Source organism: Perissodus microlepis, chromosome 16 (genome assembly GCF_051167445.1).
Source record: "Perissodus microlepis isolate ML-2025 ecotype Zambia chromosome 16, ASM5116744v1, whole genome shotgun sequence".
Lineage (NCBI taxonomy): Eukaryota > Metazoa > Chordata > Actinopteri > Cichliformes > Cichlidae > Perissodus > Perissodus microlepis.
The window spans coordinates 691548-718255 of NC_140476.1; the positions used below are offsets into that span (position 1 = coordinate 691548).

The 26708-nt window shown below is 47.7% G+C and overlaps 1 protein-coding gene and 2 long non-coding RNA genes across 3 annotated transcripts; 2 read left to right on the top strand and 1 right to left on the bottom strand.

The window, feature by feature from the left end:
• Nucleotides 1-450: 450 nt before the first annotated feature.
• Nucleotides 451-3502, bottom strand: LOC146370134 (uncharacterized). Its single transcript, XR_014797132.1, has 3 exons — nucleotides 3118-3502; nucleotides 1769-1861; nucleotides 451-852 (listed from the first exon to the last, which is right to left on the bottom strand). It is a non-coding gene; the product is annotated as an uncharacterized LOC146370134 (long non-coding RNA).
• Nucleotides 3503-7299: 3797 nt separating this feature from the next.
• LOC146370135 (interleukin-10 receptor subunit beta-like) lies at nucleotides 7300-14255 on the top strand. Its single transcript, XM_084955008.1, has 7 exons — nucleotides 7300-7856; nucleotides 8124-8244; nucleotides 10795-10967; nucleotides 12017-12171; nucleotides 12926-13076; nucleotides 13160-13305; nucleotides 13404-14255. Exons 1-7 carry the CDS (start codon nucleotides 7799-7801, stop codon nucleotides 13554-13556), a joined length of 957 nt encoding a protein of 318 aa, XP_084811134.1. The 5' UTR covers nucleotides 7300-7798; the 3' UTR covers nucleotides 13557-14255.
• A 7787-nt stretch (nucleotides 14256-22042) lies between these two features.
• LOC146370136 (uncharacterized) lies at nucleotides 22043-24178 on the top strand. The gene is made up of 2 exons (XR_014802920.1): nucleotides 22043-23738; nucleotides 23947-24178. It is a non-coding gene; the product is annotated as an uncharacterized LOC146370136 (long non-coding RNA).
• Nucleotides 24179-26708: the final 2530 nt, after the last annotated feature.

Below are 26708 nucleotides of genomic sequence, written 5' to 3' on the forward strand. Positions count from 1 at the left end.
AACCACCTTTAACAGGCTGACACCTGAAATCTGTATATGACAGTTTAGGGGTCGAGTCATGTGACTGATGCTCGTCGTGTTCGTGGTCCTGTAAAACCATCAGACAACAAAGAACGACGTTCAGCTGCTCGTGAGGATTTCATCAACCTTTAAACACAACCTCACAGATTTTACTGTTTTATTATAAAGACAAAGAGACTTTTCTGTCTTTACATTAAATAACTGTGAATTTTTCAATGTAATATTTATCTCTTTCTTCCTGACTTTGCTGTAAAGCTGATGGAAATAAGCAGTGGTTGGACCCTCTGGGTGGACGCTTCTGGCCCACGGACCGTATGTTTGCCACCGTTGCTGTAAAGCTTATGAAGCTAGATTAGCTGCATCGTGAAGGTTCGCTGTACCAGCTGCTGTTTGTTTGTGCGGCGTCTCACTGGGACACAAAGACTCGGCTCAGGTTTAAAACGGTTTTTATTAAAGCAACAACAGAAAGAAGCGCGGTTGGCGTGAGAGCGCCGTCAGCAGCGACCGCCACGGTCATCAGGGCTGCTCAGGTCCTCGAGCGGGGAATTGGTGAGCAGCCTTTCATCCTCTCTGCTGACGCTCCGAGACGTGAGGAAGGAGGAGCCGAAAGAGCGCCGAGAGCCGGAAGCAGGAAGAGGTCGAGGTCAGAGCCAGCGTCTGATCAGGCGGTTTGGCACGGCGTCTGATTGGGATGCTTTTTGGACCTCCCTGCCCTCCAGCTCTCGGCTTACTTTCAGGACCCGCAGTTCTCCTTCGGCAGCACGTCGACGTCCTGCTCTGTGGGCGGGGTCATCAGGGCGGGTTCGTCGCTCATCCTGTCGCCCTTGCGAGCTGCGGAGACAGAGAGAGATGGAGAACAGGAAAGAGTTTATTTAAAATGGAAGAACTTCCTGTCTGACACTGTTAAAAACGTCAGAGTCACAGCAACACAAAGACGCCGCAGCCTGAAGCTCCTCCAGCATCACGCAGTCGTAGCTCTGATGTCTCTGTTCTCCTCACACAGGTGTGCTCAGCTGAGTCCAGCTCTGCTCCTGTGCTGGACCGTTTGTCTCTGGGTCCAGGTGATTCTGCTGCTCAGTCGCCATCAGACTCACGAAAGCGCCGAGTGTCGGCTCTGCAGAGGAAACTGCAGCTCTGAGCTGGAGGACGCTCTGCAGCTCCACAGCACAGAAACAGGCGTTTCTTTGTGTCTGCAGGTCAAAGGTCACGGTTCTGCTGAAGTGGAGTCGAAGCTCCACACAGGTTGCCCCTCTGGGAGTCGTGTCACGTAGACACGGAGCGGCGAGGACTGCAGGACTGGAGCTGCTGGGCCAAACCTCAAACGGCCACATGACGCACCAAAGAGCGTCTGCGAGCGCAGACGGGGTTTCCTCTGCAGTGAGGCGCACCGCAGGGTTTAAGTACAGCTTCTGTTCAGGCGAGCTGCTCAGAGTGTTTCTGTTTCTGTGGTGAAGTTTCTGTGCGAACGCTCTCACCAGGCTGTCTTGATTTCCTCTGTCAGTGCTGCAGAGGCGCCTCGTTGGCCACGGTGGCGTGGAGAAATGCGGACAGTCTAAAACAGCTGCGAGAGCTTCACCACATCCTTCTCACCGCAGCCGCAGCTCTGAGCGCCGCTTTCTCACAGTAAACAGAGTCTGAGGTGAGTCTGCAGATGATCTCTGACCGAACCTGAGCGTCACCTCTTTGTCCTCGGAGGTCGACTGACACCGATACATCACTGCGTGCGGAGGACACTGACCACACTCACATTTAGCCTGCTTGCATCCCGCGGTGCTCGGCTTCTCCGGCTGCTCCTCTCCTCGCGCCGCAGCCCGGATCTTCCTCGCCACGTACCGACAGGCTGCAAACAGAACGACATGAACACGAGTGAGTTACCGGACCCACCGTGAGTCCCATTCCCCGAGAACATCGGGACTCTGGATCAGACTTAACTGAAATCATATCTGAGCCAGGAGGCTCTGACACCGCCACACCGTCCCCGAGTTTGACCCCTAACCCTGAATTATCCTGCCGGTGCAGGAAATGCTGATTACATCTCATAAATGCAAATTAACAGTCAGAAGCTGACCTGATTGGCACTTTTTGGGGGGTAACAACAATAACAAATTCATATTTATAACAAAGTGCAGTAATAACAGTGTAATACACATACACTTATTCTACATTTTATTACTAAGTTAAGTTACTGTGTCGTGTTGTATGTAGTGCTGACGGGGAAGTTTTTCCATTGTACTACTGTACTATGCATGACTGTGCAATGACAGTAAAGAGTCCTTATCTTATCTTAACAAACACTTGTGGTAATTATCTGATGGTTCAGGCTTAACGGGCTCGTTTGCATCTGGAGCTCCGGCTGTGGGAACCCCGCGATGATGGTGTCAGAGTCTGAAACCGGATCGTCCTGCAGGCTCGTGACCGTCTCGCTCGGCCGGTTTGGCTTCAGAGGAATCCAGAGAATGAATGTGGGCCCCAGCCACTGCTCTTTAATCTGACAGCTAAAATAATCCCAGCTTCTATTATTATTATTATTATGAAATCCTGTTTAGCTTCCGGTCAGCATCAATGAACATGCTGAAGCAAACAGAGACCATCGTTCATAATGTAAAGAGCCAAAGAGCCGCAGCGGTCACACACGAGAAACCGACACAGTGAAAAATGTCTCCACACACACGGAACTAAAGAAACGACACGTTACACGGTTCATGCTGACAGGTTTGGTTTTAAGTCATCTTTTCATTAATTATTTCTCTTTTTTTAATTTTCACTGATCGCTGAAGAAAGACTGTCGCTGTGTTCAGGCGCTCCGGAAGCTCCTTTATACCAGCTTAAAGTCTGGCACGTAAATCCAGGTGAGACCAAATCAGCGCCGTTTACCATCTGCACTCAGATTAGACCGAGATTATCTTTAAAGGTGGGAGTTAATCTGGGCTGTCTCTCAGCCGCAGGTTTGGCTCTCGGGGTTAATCCAGAGTTTAGCCAGAGCCAGGCCCTCAGCTGTGGGCTCGATCTAATCCCTGGAGTGACCCTGACAGAGCCGCAGGTAACCCGGAAGTGAGAAGCCTGGTTCAGACCTGAGCCAGAGGCTGTCGGACTCACCGCTGATGATCAGTCACACCATCCTTCAGATGCCGGTGTCAGGAGCTGCTGTTCTGGTCCGTGTGTGTCCGTGTGTGTGTGTTAACGCTCAGCTGATATCTGAGCTCTTCCTCAATAACAAGTCTCCTCTGATAGCCCCTCCCTCTGAGGAGGGGGAGGAGCCTTCACTGTCGCTGCAACAAGCTCAGAGCAGCAGAGAAACTTCCACAGTGTGTCCATTTACATCTAAATCTGTTTCTCCTCAGGCTGAATGACTTCATTATGACGTAAGCACAGGACCAAAGTCTGTGACGTCAGTCCTCAGGTGAGATCAGAGCGGATCCTTCTGAGTGATCCGTGCTCCTGGATCGTCCAACACTGAATCTGGCTGTAACCCACGATGCTGTCAGGTCAACGATCGTGTTCAGAGGGCGCAGACAGATTGTAACTGAGTACATGTACTCAAATACTTACTGAAGTGCAGCTTTAATGTACTCCAGTATTTCTGTGCAGTGGCGGTCCTAGCCTGTTTGGCGCCCTGGGCGAACACTCCCTCTCCCCCCCCCCCCCCCCCCCCACACACACACACACAGACAAAACATATTAAGGATTGTACATTAACATAAAACTGTTGTACACACACACACACACACACATGAAGAGAGAGAGAGAGTATGCATAGTATGCAAACGGCTACCAAACAGCCATCATAGTTCGTCATACAATGAGAACAGGACAAATCAACAACTGACACTGACTAATTAATATTAAAACCTGTAACATAATGTATTGTTACAAGTAACGCGTTACTGCCCATCTCTGGTCGTTACTGTGAGTTTATATGTGAAGCGTTACTGTGAAGTGTTCCTGTATTTCCTGTTTTCTGTGCTAAATAAGCAGACCCACGCTTTTTTCATTTAAAGTCAAGTTTATCTGGTTTTCAGGGGAGTGAAGGGTGGATGCCTGTGCAGCCTTCTCCACCCATATTTGGAGTGAACTTTGAATGTGATGACTTTTCTTTGATTGTTTTCTTGATTTGTCTTTCTTTCATTTTTAAATAAAGGAAACTGAACTCTGAGAGTCTGATGTGAAGGTTTGTGGATGATGCTGTATTAATCACACTTTGGACTCACCTGTTTAAAGCAGGTGAGGACGAGCTTCCACAAACTGAGATCAAATCCCTCGAGGTCACAGGTCAACCTTTGTGAACATAACCTAGAATCATCACATTTATAGCTCAGGTGCATCTAATGGGAGGCTGCCTGTATCTTTAAAGTGCTCTTGAGCAACAGTTCTTCAGCTTTCTGGAGCTCCTCTTTGGACATTTGCACAGTCTGAAAAAAGACTAGACAAAGGAACTGATATTTCCTGAATGTATGTTTGCCATCCATCCATCATCCATCTTCTTCCGCTTTATCCGAGGCCGGGTCGCGGAGGCAGCAGCCCAAGCAGAGAAGCCCAGACCTCCCTCTCCCCAGCCACCTCCTCCAGCTTATCCGGGGGAACACCAAGGCGTTCCCAGGCCAGCCGAGAGATATAATCTCTCCAGCGTGTCCTGGGTCTGCCCCGGGACCTCCGCCCGGTGGGACATGCCCAGAACACCTCACCCAGGAGGCGCCCAGGAGGCATCCTGGTCAGATGCCCGAACCACCTCAGCTGACTCCTTTCGATGTGGAGGAGCAGCGGCTCTACTCTGAGCCCCTCCCGGATGGCCGAACTTCTCACCCTATCTCTAAGGTGTATGTTGTTTGTATTTATTGTTGTATTTGTATTTTTGTATTTATGTATGTTTGCATTTTAAAGGAAATACGATACGACTTTATTGATCCCATGGAGGAGAAGTTTGTGCATTGCCACAGCTCAGGTACAGATAGCAGAAGAACACAAAGAGTCTGTGAAGGTTCTCAGTCATCCAGGTCTTGGACTTTTTTTTTACTCGAACAGCTGCTGGATTTTTTTTAGTGGCATTATTGAGGAATTAGGTCGCATTTGCAACCAAACTGGTTGCACTCTAGAGCCCTGCTCTGTACAGCAGTAGCTGAGGTTCTATGTACACGCATGCACAGTATGTGTTATGGATAAAGGGCTGTGGAAATATGCAAGTAATAGCTATCTAACAGTATAGACATGTACATGCACACGTCCATACAAATGTAGGAATCATTTAGAGTGCAGCTCTTCAGTACCGTTGTGCTGCAGTATGAACAGTACAAACACTGTTAGGCCTGCTGTGCTCTGTTCGTTTGTCCTCTGGGGTTTTCTGAATTTGAACATCTGCACGGCCGTCCCGTCGCAGAGAGCTCTGTCAGGTTTCACCTTTATGCTGAGCCGGTGTTTGAGCGTGGCAGACACGTCCTCTCCAAAGCTCGGAGGCCTCGTCTGACATCATGGTGTGATGACAGACTGCTGACCTCCTTTCCAGCACAGCTGTTTGTGCCACTTTCACCATCCTCTGGTTTCCTCTCTGCTTCTGGTGCTGCGATAAATTGATGAAGCTCACCTACAGGGACTTTTCCCTCTTGGTCGTCCTGTATGTTTAACTTTTGAGGTTTCACACTTTTGTAGGAGCACTTTGTCAAGGTCGAATTTCACAGGAGCTCAAACACAGCAGAGTTTGAATGAAGCAGGGGCTGACTGCTGTCTTCTACAGGGGAGGATGCTCACACCTCATCATCAGGTCACCACAGGTGCAGAGTGGTGATGTGGTGAAGGATGGCGGTCTCCTTCAGCCTGGTGGTGCTTCCTCTGCAGGACCTCATTCAGGTCTTGAGCGTGGCTCCTATCTTACAGCTCATGCTGTGTGTGTGTGAGAGACTGAGTGTATCAGGGATGGAATATGCTCTCTGAATACTCCCCCACTCTTGTAAACAGATGTTCCAGACCAGCGGTGTACCAAAAATGCAAAAATGGAGTGCACTCGTAGCAGTGGTGAGACGTGCGTGGATGGAGGTGTTGCACTCCATGGCGACCGAACCAGAGGGTTCCAGGTGAGGTCATGGCCATCGATGTATTTGGACCCGGCCAAGTCCTTCTTCAGCTGTCTCAGTGGTCGATGGCTGGACTACACATTTGCCACAACCTTCCTCGCAGCGCTCATGAAACAGCTTCCCCAGCTCATGAACGGACGCGATGCTGTTTTGATCCTGAGAGACAGTTACTTCTACATCTGCATCATCACTCTCAGCGCCACTCTCCCAAAACTCTTCGTCAGGCTCAACATGAGCTTCCTCCATGAGGCCGCCTCTCTCTGACTCTCTGTCCAGTTCAACATCCAAACAAGGCAGAGGGTGACGTCACACAATGCACTGGCACAAGATGGCGCTGCACATGCTCTAAAACCAGTAACCAGTAACACAGCACCTGAGCGACGGTCCACAGTTCACTGAAACCTCCTCAGAAATGCTGTCATGAAGACATTCTTAATGAAGGGAAACAGGAGGAAAGGCTGAGGCTGAAAATGACACCAGAACTGGACTGAAGGACAGAGGAACAGGTGTGATGGAGAGATGGATCCACATCATGGTCAGTGTGTACGAGGAGGTCAGGAGGAGGTCCAGCAGTGAGAGTCTGCAGCCATCTGTGAAGCACGGTGGAGGCTCTGTCATGGTTTCAGGTCAGTCAGTGCTGTTGGAGATCTTAAACTGATGAATTACAGAGTCTGATCCACCACGCAGGAACATCTGGAAACATCTGACTGGCAGCAGCTTCATTTTTCAGCACGCCGATGATCCCAAACACACTCAAAGAGCAGTGAAAGCACACAGGAACACACACGAGTCATGGAGTCCAGTGTCGAGTGGAGACTGCTTTGTTCCTCCTGAATTGGAGGCCTTGTTTCTTGAAGAGTCAAACACCATCCCGCTCATGCAGCGTTGTAGAGACATGCAGCCAGAGCTGTAAAGCACTGTGGGTGAGCCTCATCCACCCGCGTACCTTCTAAGTCTCTAAGCAGGCCTTAGCCATCACTCGTCATCGCTCGCTCACTGTGTTATCAGTTAAATACAGGGACCAAACAGTGTGTGTTTCAGGCTGCAAACATGCTTATCTGCTGGGAAGCTTTAACATGGGAGTCTGCGGGGACGGGCTCGCTGCTTCCCCTACTGGACGTCAGAGGAACTGCATGTTTTGTGCTTCAGTGCGTTTCCGTCACCACGAGTGTGTGAACAGGTCCTCACAGCATGACACACACACACACACTCCTGCCTTCCTTCCTTATGAGGCCCACTGTCATAATGACTTCAACCACAGACTGACCCGAGCCTCAGCTTGAACACACCGCGAGTCCGAACCCCCACCGCCCCCTAAAGCTGCCACCTGCCCACGTGACTGCACACTGTAAAAAGTAAGTGTCGGTGAAAACGTTGAGAAGTGTTACGGTTCCGTTTCGGAATAACTCGGTGCCTGTTGGTTCGTCTGCCTGTGACTAAGCAGCAGACATGCGCGCTGTCACATAAATAAACCGATGTATAAATAAAGGCACGTGACACCCCGTGTCCGCGTGCTCTGGGTGAACCCACACTTTTTCCAGCGCGCTCTGATTCCTTGAAGCCTGACTCGTTTCTGCGCACACGCCAGTTTCGCTTCCGCGTACTTCCCCGCCTCTTGTTGCCGTGAAAGCTACCAGGAAACACACTGCGTCGTTCACTCACACACACTCGGAGCCGGATCACAGCACTCTGACAGCGGGGAGCCTGCCGGGGACATGGCAGCCTCTGTGTGCGCCTTCATCCTGGCGCTTTACGCACTGTGCGGCTCCGCAGGTAAGCACACCTTTACTTTAGAGGGCAGGTGAGGAGGAGGAGGCGGTCTGACGCGGAGGGAAAGGCAGCGCAGAGCGTCTGGAGCTCAAATAAGAAAGCTCAGCTAGTGACGAGTGTTTAAACTAAAGCTGTGAGCTGAAACCCAGAGCACAGTCTGCTCTGTTTACTCAGTCAGACAGGTGAACTTTGACCCCAGCATAAGAGACAGCAGTGTGTTTTAGTGTCAGCGAACAGCGCTCATGTCTTTGTGTTTGTGTCTGTGCTCAGCCGGGTCAGGAGGGCTCAGCGCACCCACCCACGTCCGACTGACGTCCTACAACATGGACCTGGTGCTCAGGTGGGATCCACCTGAAGGGACCGATGTTCTGACCTACACGGCCGAGTACAGGTGAGTCACCGGCGGGTGTGACAGCTTCAGGTGATCACAGTTCAGTGTCAGAGAACTGAGTCACTTTCAGTTTGAATGTTTACCTTCAGGAGGGCGAGTGTGATCATCACACTGTAAGCTATGAAACGAAACTTAATCTTTGGGTCTTACTCGTCGCTGAGTCGGTGGAAAATCAAAGATTCCAGAGCAGCTGGGCTCAGAAATGGACGTTATTCTTCCTCCGAAGAGTCCGATCACCTCCGAGTGTTTGGGAGCAGGTCACACTTCGCTTTGTCATATTTTTAGTTGCTCTCTGAATCAGGGATGCCAAACATGAGGCCTGGGGACCAGCACCGGCCCACCAGAGGCTCCATTCTGGACAGTTCATAAAGTATTATGAAGAAGTTTTAACTGCAGGACACTGGCTTGGAAATACGTGGAAAGTTAAAATATTCCTAGATCTTTATAAACTACTGACATCATACAGAATGAGTGCACGTTTGCTCACTCCTGCCAAAAATAAAACATCAAATCAAAGACTGCAGCAATAAAACATCCGGTGATGCTTTCTCCTATGAAACCCTTCGGTCCACGATGCTGCAGAGCTTCAGGTCCTGCTGTGATTTGTCCCAAGTAAGGAGCAAGCCTTTTCCCAGGGTCTGCATGGACTGAAGGAACAGTGACTGCAATAAAGCCTGTGAGCGGAGGATGTACATACTCTGTTCAGGCGACATAGAGGAAGTTACATAAACTGTCAGTAAGATAATCCATGCAGAATGTGAACTAATGAAATCCGATGTGGCAGATCCACAGACCGCCCCTGAGAAGACCCGCCTACCTTGATGTACTCACGCGTGCGAGCAAACCTGACCCCCCACGACAAGCCCATGACCGTCAGATTATGAAACGCCACCCTGTTCTGTTCTTCCCACCATGTCTGTGTCCGATGGGCTCCTGCAAAAAGCTCATTATCTGCAAACTGACACGCCGCCATCCCTGTATGAGGAAACAGCTGTACCTCCAGGTGAAGCGCTGATGGTGCCTCGCGATGAGGAGACTGAAACGGCCGTGTCCAAAGAAGAAGTACAAACGCAGTTATGGAATCACAACGTCACAAAAGTTACTCATCCAAGAGCGGGGGAACGATTAGTTCCAGCTGTTATTATAGGAGAGATCATTCTAAGAAGAACGGATTTCATGAGTCTGTATAAATGTGCCCTCGTGTCCAGGATCAGGAGTTTTTCCTGCAGGCAGTATAAATTTGAACCTGATGTCTTTCTGTAGGAACAAACATTTAAAACTCACCGCTGAGTAAACCTGGCTAAACCTTCCATCACACCTGGATTTACCTGGATGCAGAGGTGCGGCGGTTATTCTGTAGAACGCCGTGCGCTGATGAACAGTGTGTTTCTTGCAGACTCGTGGATTAGTCATGTTTTTTCTCTCCTGTTGAGATGTCGAGTAAAACCGTCACAGGAACATCTTCGCTTCTTTGTGGGTGTTGACCTCTGACCTCAGCCCCTCCTCCCTTCGCTGTCAGATCTCGGCTTTATGAGGTCGATCTGATGAAGACTTGCGTTCAGGCAGAAGTCAGGAGGCGGAGTCATGTTCAGATGAACAGATTAAACTGTGGTGCGTTTGTGGAACCGACACAACCGCCGTCATGTCCAAACATAATCTCAGCATCTGATTGGTCAGGGCACAGCCTTCCATCTGTGCCCGGCTCAGGGAAGCCGGTGGCGTTCCCGGGTCTTCTTTGCGTGGACGCGGTGATGATCCTGAGCCCATGCAGATGTGTCCATCCAGCTGTGTGCGCTCTGGAAACACCCGGCCTCCCTCTTTAGTTGGCAGACGTTGAGGTTTACACTCTTCTCCAGCCTTTTGTTGCAGCTCGTCCAACTTTTCTGAAAAAAGATTCAAAGCGGTGTCAGTGTCAGCACTCGATGTGCTCCCTTTGTGCGTTTTCAGATGATCCTTAATGATTATTTAAAAACAGTATGCACATGCTCTGAAACTGTGAGGACGCCGCAGTGACTGCAGACCGGTTTAGTCCTGCTTTGCATATGAATCTGTGATATCTGCACCATCAGTCCTGCTGTTCCACATTTCTGAAAAGCTGCAATCAGATCACTTACAGGAAGAACAGCACCTGCCTTTCTCATGCTCTCCGGCCCATTGAAGGCATTTTAATATGTGGGAAAAGTGCTGGTGTGGTTTGTGAGGACCGTGGTGAAATCGAAGCTGTTATTGTTGCGGTCCAGGTGTTCACACAACAGAAACGTCCTCTTATCTGCAGCGTCTCTGTTCTGGGAAACGCCTCGACTCGACTGACTCGTTAGAAAGCAGACGCACGCTTTTCTGTCCCGATGCACAAACGGTGAACGTGGCGTTCCAGCTTTGATGTAACCAGCACCGCCAGCTCGTGTGAGCGTTAGTTTCTTTGCTTCGCGCCGTCACACGTCCTGCAGGATAAAGTCGTGAGATCTTCTTGAACAGCGGTCGTGTTCCCGAGAGGAGAACATCTGTCTGAAATCACACCTGTGACGCCATCGCTGTGTTTCTCTGTTACAGAAGCTCAGCAACTGGATACAACAATGGCTGCACAAACACATCAGCCCTCAAATGCGAGTTCACCTCCTCCTCCATCACCGTGCACGGGAGTTACACGGGCAGAGTGCGGGCGCATCGGGGGGCCGAGAGCTCCAGTTGGGTGGAGAGTAACGTCATTGAGATGGACAGACACAGTAAGTGAATCTCGTCATATGTGCTGAGCTCGTTTGTCTCTGATCCAGTAGCGTGACACAGAGAGGAAAACCGACTATTAGCCGATGACGAGCCGATGGGCGTCGTTTATCCCACTGAAACTTTTGCCTGTTTGGCACTCGGGTGGAAATTTTAGCTCTATGTGCTAAAAAACCAGCCCATAGTGATTGGAGAGGGGATCTAACCCCTGCAGTTATCTGCATTTGAAACTATGAAATCTGCAGGCACAAAGCAAGACTTTTGGTTCTGGGAGCTTTTGGTATCCTCTCGTTGGCCACTTCTACTGCACAGAGCTGAAGCTTTTCCAGTTGTGCCACATGTGCTCCACAGTGGGAAATTGGCTGCTCAGTTTTGTTCCAAGCTTCCATGTTAGTGGATTTCCAGGCCAAGACCTTCACCTCCGTCGTCTGGTATTTACAAAGGAAGAGGAGAAAGGCTAATAAAAGCTAAAAAGCCAGCTGACAATTATAAGCAGCAGATAATAACCCACACAGCTCACAGCTGACTTGTAGATGATAAAGGTTATTTTCCCTCGTGTAATGTCATCATTGATCTAACAGAACAAGTTTTGGGAGGTAAAATTAAAGATTGGTGAACGAGACCATTTGGTGGCTCTCAGAGAAGCTTCCTGAGATCAGGGTGGTCCCCTTCAGCTCCTGTTCAGACTGTGGCAGCAGCTGTGTGGGGAGTCTGCAGTTATGCAATGACTGCTTCAGCAGGGGACGTCTGAAGAGCCTCGCTGAGCTGAAGACGATCAGAAATGAAACCGTGAGCGAGCTTTTCAGCATCTCGCTCGTCAGAGCTCTCACCGTCGCTGACTTCAGTCCAGTCAGAGTGAAATCCTGGTTTCTGTGTTTCTGTCTGTGTCCTCAGTGAAACTGTCTGCCGTCATGGTGGGAACCTCCCCAGCTCCAACCACACCGGCGTGACAGAGCTGTAGCAGATGGAGTGGACTGTTAGAGAAGCTGCAGCTTTTTATTGTGGTTGATTTTGTCCAATAAAAACGTCTCTCCACATCTGTCCCCCTCAGCCTTCATCGGTCCACCTGATGTGACTCTTCATGTCACTGGGACATCTTTGGAAGTCAGCATTAAAGACCCAGTGTTCAAGCATTCAGAACTGAGGGAGACGTACACCTCGGCCACCTATAACATCACCTACTGGAAGAGCAGCTCGAAGGAAGAGGTGGGAACGCCGGTTTGCAGTTTGGACCTTGAGCGTGTAGAAACAGTCAAACACAGGAAGTTAGTGATGTTTCCCACACAGCTGATGTGATGGGCCGGGACTGCTGCTCAAACTAAAGTGACCGTCTGAGGGACTGGAGAGCCAGGCAGCTGTAGTTCACTCATGATTTCAACCACGTTAGCAGTGAAATGAAAACTCAACATTAAAACAAATCAAAGATAACAAAAAAAAAAGCAAAAAAACTAAACACTGAAGATATTCTCAGTAATAACTATATGTGTAATTACATCTTTGAACAATTTTCTTAAACTTATCATTAATCTGTTAAAAATAGGCAGGAGCGGCTTTGTGGTTTGTAGAAGCTGTTTACCCACCATATTTGAATACAATGGCTGGGAAAGACATCATGTTTTACATACGTGGCCAGAGACCGGCCACAGACAGCTGAGGTAAACGGCGCACTGACAGCCTTCCACAGGCTTGGAGGTGGACGCGGTCCAAACAGTAGCAGGAATACGGCCACAACCGTTATGATGTACAGTCCAAATTTCATGTGTTTGATCTCTCATAGAAGCATGTTTGTCCTACAGCAGCCACCGTAGTTAGAGCTATGCACTTAAGGTGTGAGGGGTAAGAAACTGGGCTGACTGCAATCTGCTGACAACTAGTGATGATATTTTACACACTGTAACTTTTAAAAATTCAAAGAGTGAAAACAGTGAAATCAGCTGAGCTCCTCTGCTGCCTCCTACAGGTAGAAACAATGAGTGACATGATGCAGGACCGAGTGGTTCTTAGTGACCTGGACCCGCTGAGCGAATACTGCGTCCAGGTCCAAATCATCACCAACATGAACCCCAGACCGGGCGAGTACAGCGACGTCGTCTGTGAGCGCACCGGTGACGGTAGGCACCGCCGTCAGACGGCCGTCACAATCGCTGAAGGTGTCGCTGATGGGCTCACCTGCTACTGCGTGGTTTTCTTACAGTGGATGCAGCTCCGTGGGTGGCGGCCGTGGTGGCGTTTGTGGTCATGGCTGTGGTGGTGGCTCTGGTGGTGACTCTGGTGGTCTACTGGAAACAAATCTCCAAGTTCCTGTGCCCAGAAGTCGTGCTGCCGCCACACTTTAAAGAGGTGTGTGTGTGTGTGTGTGTGTGTGTGTGTGTGTGTGTGTGAGTGTGTGTGTGTGTGTTCTTTAATCTAACACTGACCTTTCTGCCCCGCCCCCTCAGTCTCTGCTGCTGAATGATCCCAACTCCATCTACCCAGTCTCGCTGCCCTCTGAGCGGTGCGACCACGTCAGCATCATAGCAGACCACAGGACTGAGGAGGAGGAGGAAGGAGGGTGCAGCACTCAGCCTGATACCTCACAGGATGGGGGCTAGGAGGAGCAGGAGGAGGTGGGATGCACTTTAAAGACTCTGAGAATCGGCCTCTGACTGTGAGGTTTTAGAGCTGTGAACTCTGCAGCGGTGAAGTGATGAAGACGAGCAAGAACAGGTGAAGCAGACCCAGGTGAAGCTGGCCCAGGTGAAGCTGGCCCAGGTGTCACGCTGCTCAAAATGAAGTGAGAGCGTGGACCCTGAAGCTGTTCCCACGGTCACAGGCTGCTGTTTATACTTTAATAGTTTATTCATGTCAATGTAAATGTTTTGCTTTCTACTGGTTTTTTTAATGGTTTTAATGGTCGGAGGTTAACCGAAGCCTCTGCTGTTCCTGCTCGTAGGAACCAGGTGACCCGATGCTGGGCTGTACTGAGACAGTCTGGCTCTTTTACTGCTCTCAGTCTTCGTAGCCCAGTTTAATTACGTGTTCAGTAACTGGATTACAACATAACTACATGTGAAGGTGTAGCCCTGCAGGCTGTGTGTTTGGGTGTAGTAATAACTGACGTGGGGATGAGGTTGGCTTGGGTTTGCCACCAGCTGCCGTGAGACCTCGCCGTCCTCTGCTGTTTCCAGCGGGTTCACCTTGGATCTCCATCAGGCAGGATTCGGGCCGTCCAGCAGAACTTATGATGAAGAAGTGTGAACACTGTAAACACTCTGATTTATTTCCAATAAAAGTCTTTGTGACGGATGAAATGCTTCTGATTGTTCTTCGCTACAGAAACACGTGAAACATCGTTTTAAATCAGACTCAAACTTGGCTGCTGGTGTTCCAGATCAAGTGGCGTTGGTCAAACAGATGTGTGGTAGACTTGCTTTTCAGGACTCCATTTGAGTGCACACAAAGTAAACTGCACGCTTTAGTTGTGAAGCGAAAACGCTGAAATCGCAGTAATAACACGTGCGAGGGGAACGATAACAAAGACAAGATTCTCCAGATCGTTTACTCTGTCTGTCCTGAGAACAGCATCGGCGTGGTGTTAATTGTTTGGTGTTTCTGCGATCGTGCGAGAGAACGTCACCAGGTAAACTTTTTAAATATTTTATTGTTCAACAACAACAAGACTGACGGAGTGTGTTTGAGGGAACCTCACAAATGTCAGGGAGGAAATATTTGATGTTTGTTTGCTGGTTTGCCGGTAGCAGCTCCTGAAAAGCAAGTCTGCCACACATCTGTTCGAGCAACTGTTGCCAACCAAGTTGATTTTGCCTCTGACAAAGACGACTCCTCAGCCAGGCCTCATTTCAAAGCCCTGTAGCGCCACCCTGAGGCCCCAGTGCTACCTGTACACAGGCAGGGGCTGTTGAGGCCAGCAGGAGGCGCTCCAGTTGAACTTGTTTTCCCATCAGTCACTGTGTGGACGCAAACACATGTTTGTGTCGTGCTCGCACACTTCAGCTGCATTTATGAATCATTTGAACCCTCCTTTATTTATTTTGTGCATCTCGATGATGTTTTATTCTGCCGGGCTGTTCTTTTGGTCCGGCTCTCAGACTAAAGGTCAGCTGTCACATCACATACATGTTTTTTTACAGGCTACTGACAAAAAAACAAACACTTTTAACCACATCCTCGTTGAAAACACAGAAATGCAGAACTTCAGCAAAACAGGAAGTTTCAGGGTTTTACTCAGAACCAGAAAAACTTTATTTTGAGACGTGAGGCAGAGCCTTCAGTTTTCAGGCCCCTCTTCTGTGGAACCAGTTTGGATCCAGGAGACAGACACTATCTCTACTTTTAAGATTAGGCTTCAAACTTTCCTTTTTGCTAAAGCATATAGTTAGGGCTGGACCAGGTGACCCTGAATCCTCCCTTAGTTATGCTGCAATAGACGTAGGCTGCCGGGGGATTCCCATGATGCACTGGGTGTTTCTTCTTCACTCTCTTAAACAAAGTCTATTTTAGTTTCATGATCTGTAATGAAATGATCTAAATCATTTATAAAACAAACTGACCTCTACACCTGATCTTAAAACCTATTTTGTCACATCTAAATTGTAATTGGGACATGAGATGAAAATGCACAAGTTTTCTTTTCTTCACTGTTACTTGTGTTGTTGCAGGATGGGGTTAAAATCATATTTTCCTGGGTATGAGCCGTGCTCCTGATCCCTCAGCTCCCAGTATGAAGTGGTTTAGTGGTGTTCTTCTCACAGGCATCTGTGTCACCTTCCCTGAAGCTGCTGGTTTAATCTTTTAAACTTGTAGATCCTGAAACAATCTTTGCTTTCCAGTAAAATTCCTTTTGTGTCTCGTTTGTCCTGAAAAGTTTATCTGGCTGTGTTTCCTACTGACGTTGGAACTGTGACAGTTTCAGTATGGGTGTTGAGGACAGCGTGCATACTAGGGCTGCCTCGACTAGTCACGATTACGTCGGCAATCAAAATCGTCGACGACTGATTTAATAGTCGACGCGTCGTTTGAAGCTTTGTAAGATCCCAAAAGACGCAGGAATAAGCAGTAGGATTTAAGAGTGGGGCGGCACGGTGGTTAGCACTGTTGCCTCACAGCTTTTCTTTAAAAGATGTTACAACACTGGTGAAATATTAGTGTGTCATATATTTGTTCACAACTTTTTTCTTATGGGCAAAAGTATTGATATCATGATGAAGAAGGGTGGTGATTCTTATGACTTTGTGTATATAATTTGGCATTTTGTACAAATGTGGGCTGATAATAAATACATGATATCATTTCATTCATTTCAAAGGTTTATTTGCATGACGCACAAACAGACACAATTGAAAGGTACAAATGTGTTGTGCATGAAACGAATTCAAACGTGCTGCAGATGTGTGTCACAGGTTGATCTGGCTGCAGGCTGCGGCACGTGGCCAGAGGTGGCGCTGGTTGACTCGAGTCCACGTTAGTGCACAAAGTAAACTGCTCGCTTTAGTTGTGAAGCAAAAACGCTGAAACCGGAGAAATAAACCGTGCGAGGGGAACGATAACGACGAGTGGTGGAGGCCCCGCCCGTGCTTTTATTTTGAAAACCACACAGGAACAGAACTCCACGAATTACAGACGTCCCGTGTCTGCCGGTGTGGAAGTTTCTCGGTCCGTGGGTCCTCTCAACAGCGCGATGTCCGCCGCCCCCCGCCACAGAGTGGCTCTCCTTCACGGCTTCTTCCTCCTCCTCCTCCTCCTCCTCTTCTTCTTCTGCGGTAAGTCCCACATCTGGTTGCGTTTGCATAGCATCCTAGCCTCGGTCCGTGCTGCGCGCGCGTACACGTGTGAGTACATCATTCCAACAGCAAAGTCTTCATTTGGTGTGTTTCCCTTTAGTGATCAGCTTCTACTGGTGTGTGAGGGTCGGCTCATGCAGTGTAGGGTGACTGGTCAATAACTGGTCAATAACTGGTTAACAGTCGGCCAGTGTGAGGCTTGGTGGTGCTTTATGGTTAAACGGTGGCCATAATAGTTTTACAGGGAGTCATTTAGAGTCGGTCAGCCTGGATGAACCTGCAGGACGAAGGTAAGCGGTGCTGTCATGACAGGTTCCCAGTGGTCACATGGGTTTAGTACTGATCTGTTTCAGGTGGCTGCTGCTGTAACGCACAGCTCTCCCCGTCAGTATGTCTCTAGTATTTGTGTGCAGACTCTGGTGCTGTGTGAGCTGCTGATTGTTGTGTGGATTCACTTTCATTTCACTTTGCCTCGGTGTGTTTCTCTCTGATTCGTGACTTGAGTTTCACTGTGAGTCTGAGGCCACGCCTGTGTCAGTGGCGTGTCTCTGCAGGCTGAAGGACACTTCCCCTCCTCACCTCAGGCACAGATCGCACAGACACAGTTTCCTGTAGTTGTGTGCTTGCGGTGGTGAAGGCTGGCACGTCGTTACTCAGGGCGGGGAGCCGACACCCTTTGTTGAGCCGACAGTTCCACCTTGAAGTTGTTGTGCTTTGGATTCGCATCAGTAACACGTTTAGCGCACAGACCCCCCACACTCAGCTCCCTGTCACTGCACTGCATTTAACTCATACAGGGAGTGCAGAATTATTAGGCAAATGAGTATTTTGTCCACATCATCCTCTTCATGCATGTTGTCTTACTCCAAGCTGTATAGGCTCGAAACCCTACTACCAATTAAGCATATTAGGTGATGTGCATCTCTGTAATGAGAAGGGGTGTGGTCTAATGACATCAACACCCTATATCAGGTGTGCATAATTATTAGGCAACGTCCTTTCCTTTGGCAAAATGGGTCAAAAGAAGGACTTGACAGGCTCAGAAAAGTCAAAAATAGTGAGATATCTTGCAGAGGGATGCAGCAGTCTCAAAATTGCAAAGCTTCTGAAGCGTGATCATCGAACAATCAAGCGTTTCATTCAAAATAGTCAACAGGGTCGCAAGAAGCGTGTGGAAAAACCAAGGCGCAAAATAACTGCCCATGAACTGAGAAAAGTCAAGCGTGCAGCTGCCAAGATGCCACTTGCCACCAGTTTGGCCATATTTCAGAGCTGCATCATCACTGGAGTGCCCAAAAGCACAAGGTGTGCAATACTCAGAGACATGGCCAAGGTAAGAAAGGCTGAAAGACGACCACCACTGAACAAGACACACAAGCTGAAACGTCAAGACTGGGCCAAGAAATATCTCAAGACTGGTTTTTCTAAGGTTTTATGGACTGATGAAATGAGAGTGAGTCTTGATGGGCCAGATGGATGGGCCCGTGGCTGGATTGGTAAAGGGCAGAGAGCTCCAGTCCGACTCAGACGCCAGCAAGGTGGAGGTGGAGTACTGGTTTGGGCTGGTATCATCAAAGATGAGCTTGTGGGGCCTTTTGGGGTTGAGGATGGAGTCAAGCTCAACTCCCAGTCCTACTGCCAGTTTCTGGAAGACACCTTCTTCAAGCAGTGGTACAGGAAGAAGTCTGCATCCTTCAAGAAAAACATGATTTTCATGCAGGACAATGCTCCATCACACGCGTCCAAGTACTCCACAGCGTGGCTGGCAAGAAAGGGTATAAAAGAAGAAAAACTAATGACATGGCCTCCTTGTTCACCTGATCTGAACCCCATTGAGAACCTGTGGTCCATCATCAAATGTGAGATTTACAAGGAGGGAAAACAGTACACCTCTCTGAACAGTGTCTGGGAGGCTGTGGTTGCTGCTGCACGCAATGTTGATGGTGAACAGATCAAAACACTGACAGAATCCATGGATGGCAGGCTTTTGAGTGTCCTTGCAAAGAAAGGTGGCTATATTGGTCGCTGATTTGTTTTTGTTTTGTTTTTGAATGTCAGAAATGTATATTTGTGAATGTGGAGATGTTATATTGGTTTCACTGGTAAAAATAAATAATTGAAATGGGTATATATTTGTTTTTTGTTAAGTTGCCTAATAATTATGCACAGTAATAGTCACCTGCACACACAGATATCCCCCTAAAATAGCTCAAACTAAAAACAAACTAAAAACTACTTCCAAAAACATTCAGCTTTGATATTAATGAGTTTTTTGGGTTCATTGAGAACATGGTTGTTGTTCAAGAATAAAATTATTCCTCAAAAATACAACTTGCCTAATAATTCTGCACTCCCTGTATACACCATCAACATGTCCACGCTACACTCGCTTCCAGTACGTTTGATGCTTGCAATGAATTTTCCCGTGTTTCTGGTCCTTCAAAAGTTCAGCAGATCTCCACCTGCAGGGCTGAAAAACGTCAGCTCTGAGGAAACCATCGAGTCAGCTTTAAAGCCACTGCAGGAGTCCCGGTCTGAAGACTCGGCCTGTGTTTGTTAAAGCAGCTGTGAGCAGCTGTGTGATGCTTCCTTTATATCCTTTAGATTTCTTCTGCTGCGTACAAATAGCTCTGCTGTGTGTATAAAAGAGTAAAAGTGGTGAGAAAATCAAGTCAGTCAGTTCTGTCCCTCACAGTCAGTGATTTCAAAGCGGCAGCGCGTTGAAACATGAAATAAATGCCGTTCCTGAATGTTGGTGACTTCCCAGGAGCGCTCAGGCTGGGCCGCTGTGTTCAGAGAGGTGCACAACCCAGCGCTGGTAGCTTCTCAAAGTGCATTGTGGGTAAACTTTGAGGCTCTTTGTCTGCTCGGAGCGTCGTCAGGCAGATAATCCTCACCGCTGAATAATCTCAGAGTGGCTGTGATTCTGGGGGATTATTGTTTTGTTGCTGTGGCCAGCACATCTGGATCCAGGTGTGGGGGAAGCTCGGTCTTTAGCCACAGTTCCTCCTTCACTCTCACAAATGCTTTCTCGCTCATATTTTTATTCTGCTCGGAAACACCTGTGCTTTATTTTTGTCCCTGGGGCTGCTGGGTAAATAATCACTCTCACTCCCAGTGTGGTCAGGTTAGTCGCAGCACTTCCTGTTCCTCGGCAGACGCTGTGCTTGTGTTTTTACTCGATGTGCAGACGCTTGTTTTCGTGGCTGATACGATTATTGTTATTCTGATCTAGGGCTGTTCGATATAACCATATATATCGGATGACGATATAAAAACGTCGATCGTTTCATTTTACGCTGTCGTTTGTTTCGTGGTGTCGCAAAATAAACTGTTTACGGCTATTTGTTCATGGTTCTGATGTCACTGTAGTGGCTATATTACTTTATTAAAGTTCTCTTTCTCTTATATTTAATATAACCACACCACGGACGGACAAGCGCCTGTTTTTATGCGTTGTCGTTAGCAACAACGATGGTAACAGCATCGCGTGTCCGCTTGTTTATGTTCCACATAAACCTTTCAGAATAAAGCTCAAGATCCTGTTGAGACTTTTCAAAATAAACTGAATCACGTGAAAGATGCAGATTATTTATGGATGAGAAGTAAAAAGGAGCCGCCAGGTGCTAAAAAATAAACCTTAGACTCAAACGTTAGAACAGGCTTTTCCCCGCAGCACGCCGTGGAATAAACACTCACAAAGAAAACGGCGGCCGTTACAACTTATGTCTAAAAATGTATCGTTTCATGCATCGGTTAAAACACTGGACTCCGGGTAAAGGACGCCGAGCTGGAAACACTTCACGCAGGTCGAGCTGCCCGAGATTCACAGAATTTACAGAAAATGTTACATTTTTGTGATTTATGTCGTTATCGGACGATAGAATTCTGATATCGGGATATGAGGTTTTGGTCATATCGCACAGCCCTGTTCTGATCACAGCCACGTGGACCTGATTTACAGCTGCGGGGCCAGCAGCTAAGGACGAAGGAACAACATATGGGTCATGTGACAAGTTGATGGCTATTTTTCAAAATAAAAGCCTCACTTAGTTATAGGACCTAGGGATGGATAATTGGGGAGGGAATCAAACACGGGGTTCATGTCCCAGGCTGAGGTCACAATGACCACCTGTGGACACCTGAAGACCGAGACTAGAGGCAAGATGGCGGCAGCTGATCTGCTGCGTGTGCGCGTGCGTGTGTTACAAACCCTCAGACACACACACACACACACAGCAGGGCTATAGACTAACGTTTACTTCTGTAACTTGTCCTTTTCCCCATGTGTCTGCGATGACACCTGTAACCTCGGTGCACGTGACATCATTACTGGAGGTGGGGTTTATTTTCAAGCCATTTGAACTTTGAACGGAACATCTTCTTTGGGAATATCGTAGGCAACGTTAAACCTCATGTCGGCGTCCTCTGACGACCTGTTTGCTGCTGCCTGAAAGGCCGATGTCTCGGGACTACTTCCTGTGAGGTCGCGCTGACGACACACTGAGCGGGAAAGATTTCTGTTTTTCTCTTCGCACACACATGTTGACTTTCTCAGAGTGCGAGAGATAGTGAGAGATAGCGATATAGAATGCATAGTATGCGAACTGTTAACCCCACTCCAGCCAATCCCCCGCTGCCCCGCCCTCTCCTCCCTGCCCCGCCCTCTCCTCCCTGTGCAACAAGCAGCAGGCACACCTGGCAAACAGAGTGAATATCTCTGATTGGTTTAGACCACGATATGAGCACAACGTGTGTCTGTTGTTGACCACGCAGAGACTTTCTTTTCTTTCAGCTGGTCGCGGTCTTGTGACCTACGATTTTTTTTTTCAGTCGCACCTTTGAGGAAGTAGGTCACATGTCTAGAGCCTTGCACACACACGTTTACTTTCTCAAAGACAGAAACAGAAATCTTTTCAGCTCAGTGTGTCGTCAGCGCGGCCTCACAGGAATCAGTCCTGAAACATCAGCCTGATTTGATTACTGATTGATTGATTACCAATAATCAGCATCAGGCCTGAGGAATCCTCATCGATCGGTCCTGTCTGATATCTCTTTTTATTTGGACCCCGCCCTCTAACAGCTGGGGTTGGATGGCTCTTATAATACAAACAGAAGATGAATGTGTGTCACTCTGTTTCTGCCCTGCAGGTGGAGCCGATGGATCCGAGGTGCCGCCTCCTCAGAACGTCATCACGAAGACCTTGAACACCAACTACACGCTGAGCTGGGACTGGCCGCCGGGCGCTGCAGGGACCCACGCCGTCACCTTCACCACGCAATATGTGCCGTAAGTCTGAGAATCACGAGGGCGGGGCTTATTTACCTGTCAGACGGTGGACACAGGGGGCGTGGTCCACCTGAAACACGTTTTCTTGATTCAGGTTTGAGCTGAGAGAAACTAACTGTGAGCCAGCTTTAAAGTCAGTTACCATGGTAACACAGAGCGCTGCTGAGAGGGAAACCAGCCCTGAGTAAAGAAAGACATCATCAATGGAGCTGTGGCACCAGGATTCACCATGGCGACGGGCCGCTGTGGTAACCCCGCTAACAGCTGATGGAGTCGCCTTTCATAACTTCTGTCGTTACGACAACGCCGTGAACGATGCGAGGAACATTTCAAACCTGCAGCGGAGTCTGAAGTTCAGCTTCTTTTCCTCCTGTTTCTGTAAATAAAACCGAGCTGTGTGAGTGATGGCTCCTCTGCCGCTCTTAACATTAAACTTAGCCTTCCTCCAAATGGAGGCTCTGCTCCTTATCCCGGCGTTGCCATGGTGACTCCTGGTATCGGGCTCGCTTTCATGGACTCGGGCCTGGGTGAACTTTGATCGGCTTCACTGGAAGTGACGTCTCTATCGCCCCCTGGTGTCTGGCTGCAGTATAGGTCCTAAACCCCGCCTCCTCCATGTTAGCGGATGGGACTGGGGTCAGGCTGATATAAAACAATTCTCCTCAGATAATTTTTTCCAAAAATTCTTTCTTACATTATCAGTAGTTCTCATCGCACTGATTTGTGTTCAGTTGGTCTCCTTTCTATTAAGTTTGATTCTAATTAAACTTATAATGCTGTTAAAAATCATCACAACACTTCTGACTCGCAGCTGCAGTCACGGATAAACTTGCGTGTCTGTTTGGGAGTAGCAGATAGAGCGTGGATGCCGAGAGGAGCTCCAGCGTCCCGACTGTATCAAACAGACAGCCTGAGGTGTTCTTCAGTAAACTGGACTACCCGACAGAGCAGAGGTAAGTTAAATGTGTTTGTAAGCTAATCCGTAACTAACGTCCTTAGCTAGCTAGCTAGCGGAAACTCGTTTTGTAAAGTTCGTTTAGCTAATCCGAGCAGGTGAATGAATTTACCCTGACTAAGGAAATGAAGAGAAACGCCCCGGGCCGCTCAGTTACTAACTAACTACCGTTACTGTACTTTTAGACTGTAAGAGCAACGGGACTCTGCTTCAGCTCGTGTGCAGAGCTGATTATTAAATATGTGCAAACAGCAGCATGTTTTCTGTGTCCTGTCACATCTGTAAGGACAGAAAGACCAACTTATAAAAAAAAGCTTGCACTTCAGTAACCCCCATTAATTATTAATTAAGCATATAACTGTACCAAAGCCCAATATTTATGTGCTGATACCAACTACGGCCACTTGACAGCTTAAGTTAAAATGTGTGTTTAATTTTTCCACTTATGACTTTTTTTTAAGCTAAGTTTGTTTAAAATATTCAGGTTAAAAAAAACAGTCTGAATTATTGTTAGTGAGGTATGTTCACAGTCACACGTGCAGTATTCTGTGCAGCTTTACATCCTTGAGGAGAAATAATTTAAAACATTAATGTTTGTTTCTCAGTTCTCAGGCAGCAGGTCACACACTGCTGATAACACCTCCGTGTGTTGTGACCAGGATGCAGCAGCAGACTGAACCAGGACTCAAACCTGCTCCATCATCTCATCTTTGCAGATCTCCATTTATACAGCACCGACAACTCAAACGTAAACATTATATTGGAAAATCTGTTAGTATATAAGGCTTATTTTAATAAACAGCTCTCTGTCAGCAGAACTGTAGAACTGAATAAATGTAAGAGAAGAGCTTCAGATCCTGAGTGTGTGAGGACAGAGAGGATCAGCTGTATTTCAGATCTGAGGGATAAACCTTATATTTCAGTTTGTGACGGTTCTGTTCTCTTTGTGATTACAGGAGCCGTCCTCAGATTCAGACCTCAGCACCACCCAGTGACAGCAGACAGATCATCCATCATGTTCACATGTTAACTGCAAAACTAATGACAACAAGGTTAAAGCACCACATGTGCTGTCAGTGAAAGCTGCAGCTGTTTATTGATAAAGTTAAACTCTGACTGTACTCAGCTGCATGAAGAGCACGTGATGTTTTCTCTGACACAATTAAATAAAACCCGATGAAGGTCAAAGGTCGTCACTTGTATGTTGAACTAAAAACTTGTCGTCTGGGATCCTTTCACTGTTTCTTGCCAGTGGTGTGTTATTTACCATAAGCATCTACCATCGCAGAGTCCAGAGCTGCCTCCATCCTCAAAGACCCCACACACCCCCAGACTGTTCACTCTTCTGCCCTCGAGACGAAAGTTCACAAGTGTGAAATCCAGAACATCTCGACTCAACAACTCCTTCTCCCCACTGCTATCAGACTCCTGAACAGCTGACCTATTTTAACAGTAATAATAATTTTTGCACATCAGGTCATCTCACATATCAACCAGCATATTAAGCTCATAGCTCTTTTAATACTTCAATTGTTTTGTCTCCATTCATTTATTCATGCTATTTGTATTTTATCTATTTGTACACATTAACCAGCATCTGTGTGTGGACAGCAGAGAAAGAAAATGCTTTTCTTTGCACACATGACAACAAACGCTTTGAACAGACAGCTGTGGGTGGGTCCCTGCTCGACTGGACCAGCACTGCAGCGGGCATTATTCATCTCCATGGTAACTGTCAACTATAGAGCTTTTTGAAGAAACAGTAACAATAAGTTCAATAGTTTTATTTACCTGCATGGCTCAAGTACAGTGGCCAGCTTTTGGAGGTTTACCAGCTCTGATGGAGTTAAAATGACCAGCTCGTGCTTTTGTTTGTCTACAGCAGCAAAAACAGCCTCTTGATTCTTTAGTAGAGAGAAACCATATCCAGCGTTGAACTCCACCGTGTGGAAACATCCTCTGTGAGTGGCTCTTTCTGTTGCCCCAGTCTTGTTTGCTCCTGGTGTAGTTCCTCCATATTAGCAGGTGCTGTCTGTAATCTTGCTTTTCAGTGTCATAAAGCTGTTGACTTTTACTTGAAATAGTCTTTCAGGCAGTTGGAAAGTTGGACCACCTGACGCTAACTGTAGCACATGTTCTAACCCCCTATCGTCTCCCACTGATAGTGGTCTACAGCCCAGAGCAATCCATTGTGTAAGTTTGTCCAATGTTGACTTACTACTTTTGGTCCTGAAGCCAGTCATCTCATCAAGTTTGGGCTGCCGACACCTTTTGTTGGTACTCGACTGCTAGCGCTAACAGCTCCCACAGTTTCTGTGCCCGCTGCAACACGTTTTGCATTTAGATGGTACCATAAGGTGGAAGTGCTTCGGTGGTATCCAAACTCCTTTTTGCACAGTTTGTACAAAACCACGCTTTTATCAAGGCTTCTGCTGGGTAGTCTTTTGAAATGAAATCTGCCTCCGATCACTCCTAGCAACGCACTTTCTTATGACACTTTAGCTGTGTCCCAATTCAGGGACCGCATGCTTGGGGATGCGGGCGTTTGTAGACTGATTGCGTCACAGCGACGCGACGAAGGGTGTCCCAATTCGAAGAGTCCTCAAAATGCGGTTGACAAATGCGCCCTTCATTTCCCCAGATTTGAAGGCTGGGTCCAGTGTAGCCTTCGTGACCCAACCTATCCCACAATTCATAGCGTGGCGGTGGGTGTGGATATTCTTTTTGGAAAAAAGCGGCAGACGGCTGAAGCGGAGCGGCCGAAGAGTAAACTTTTAAAAGTAAGTACTGAATATTATGTCACTTATTTATGTTGTTTAATAACGAAGAACATTAAAACATGACTGTTGGCCACATGTCAGCAGAGTTATGTGACATTAGTGATGTTTGTACTAACTTGGCTTTAAAGCCTTTACTTTAAAATATACGCCGTTCAATAGTCGACCTTAATCTTACAGAGAATGTGATGATTTTGTGGATAATTAAAGTCAGTCATATATCCACAAACACAACAAGCTGAAAGTCAGTGATGCTGCTCGGTTTGCAGTCCTGAATATCACGGCACAAGCAGGATCCACTGCACTGTTAATGTGAGCTATGTTATATTGCTGCCTCTGTTCGGTGGTGTCGAGCCAAACGGACTTTAACGTGTGTTTGAACGAGCTGACGGTTCACTCGTTAAGCTGAAAGAAAGATGCTTTAATCACAGCAGTCACACATGTGTCCACTGGACCATCTGGGAACTCTTTTTGTTTCGTAATAACACAAACACTAAATCCTCCTTCTCTGGTGCTGTTGTGTAGCAGTGTGTACACCTGAGACTGTCACCTGTCTGTCTGTCCTGCACTCTCTCTCTGTTTCTTTCTCTCTGATTGTGGAATAAAAGTATGAACATGTGTTTATAAGTTACACTTGTGTTTGAATCCTGCAGCTTATCACACATTTGATTTCCATGTGTGACGACTGCAAGTGTCCAGAGTGAGGACAGACTGAGGGACCCACTGCTGCACATCATCTGTGAGGCTTTGCAGCCCTGATGATCCACCAGGACAAACTCAGCAGTGTGTGAGGAAGAGGAGGAGGAAGAGCCAGCAGCAGCTGACAGATGGAGAGAATAGACAGACTGTTCCCTGTTTGTGAAGGACTGCTAGGAAAGTTTAACATCACTGTCTGTCCTGAATCAGTCTTATTAGGTAATGTTCAAATAATGTTATCATCC

Excerpts from the sequence above, each read along its gene's own strand:
- LOC146370135 (XM_084955008.1), top strand. The coding sequence starts at position 7,799 with ATGGCAGCCTCTGTGTGCGCCTTCATCCTGGCGCTTTACGCACTGTGC. Across the intron at positions 8,245-10,794 it reads ACCTACACGGCCGAGTACAG|AAGCTCAGCAACTGGATACA; the intron begins GTGAGTCACCGG and ends TCTCTGTTACAG. Across the intron at positions 13,077-13,159 it reads CTGTGAGCGCACCGGTGACG|TGGATGCAGCTCCGTGGGTG; the intron begins GTAGGCACCGCC and ends GTTTTCTTACAG.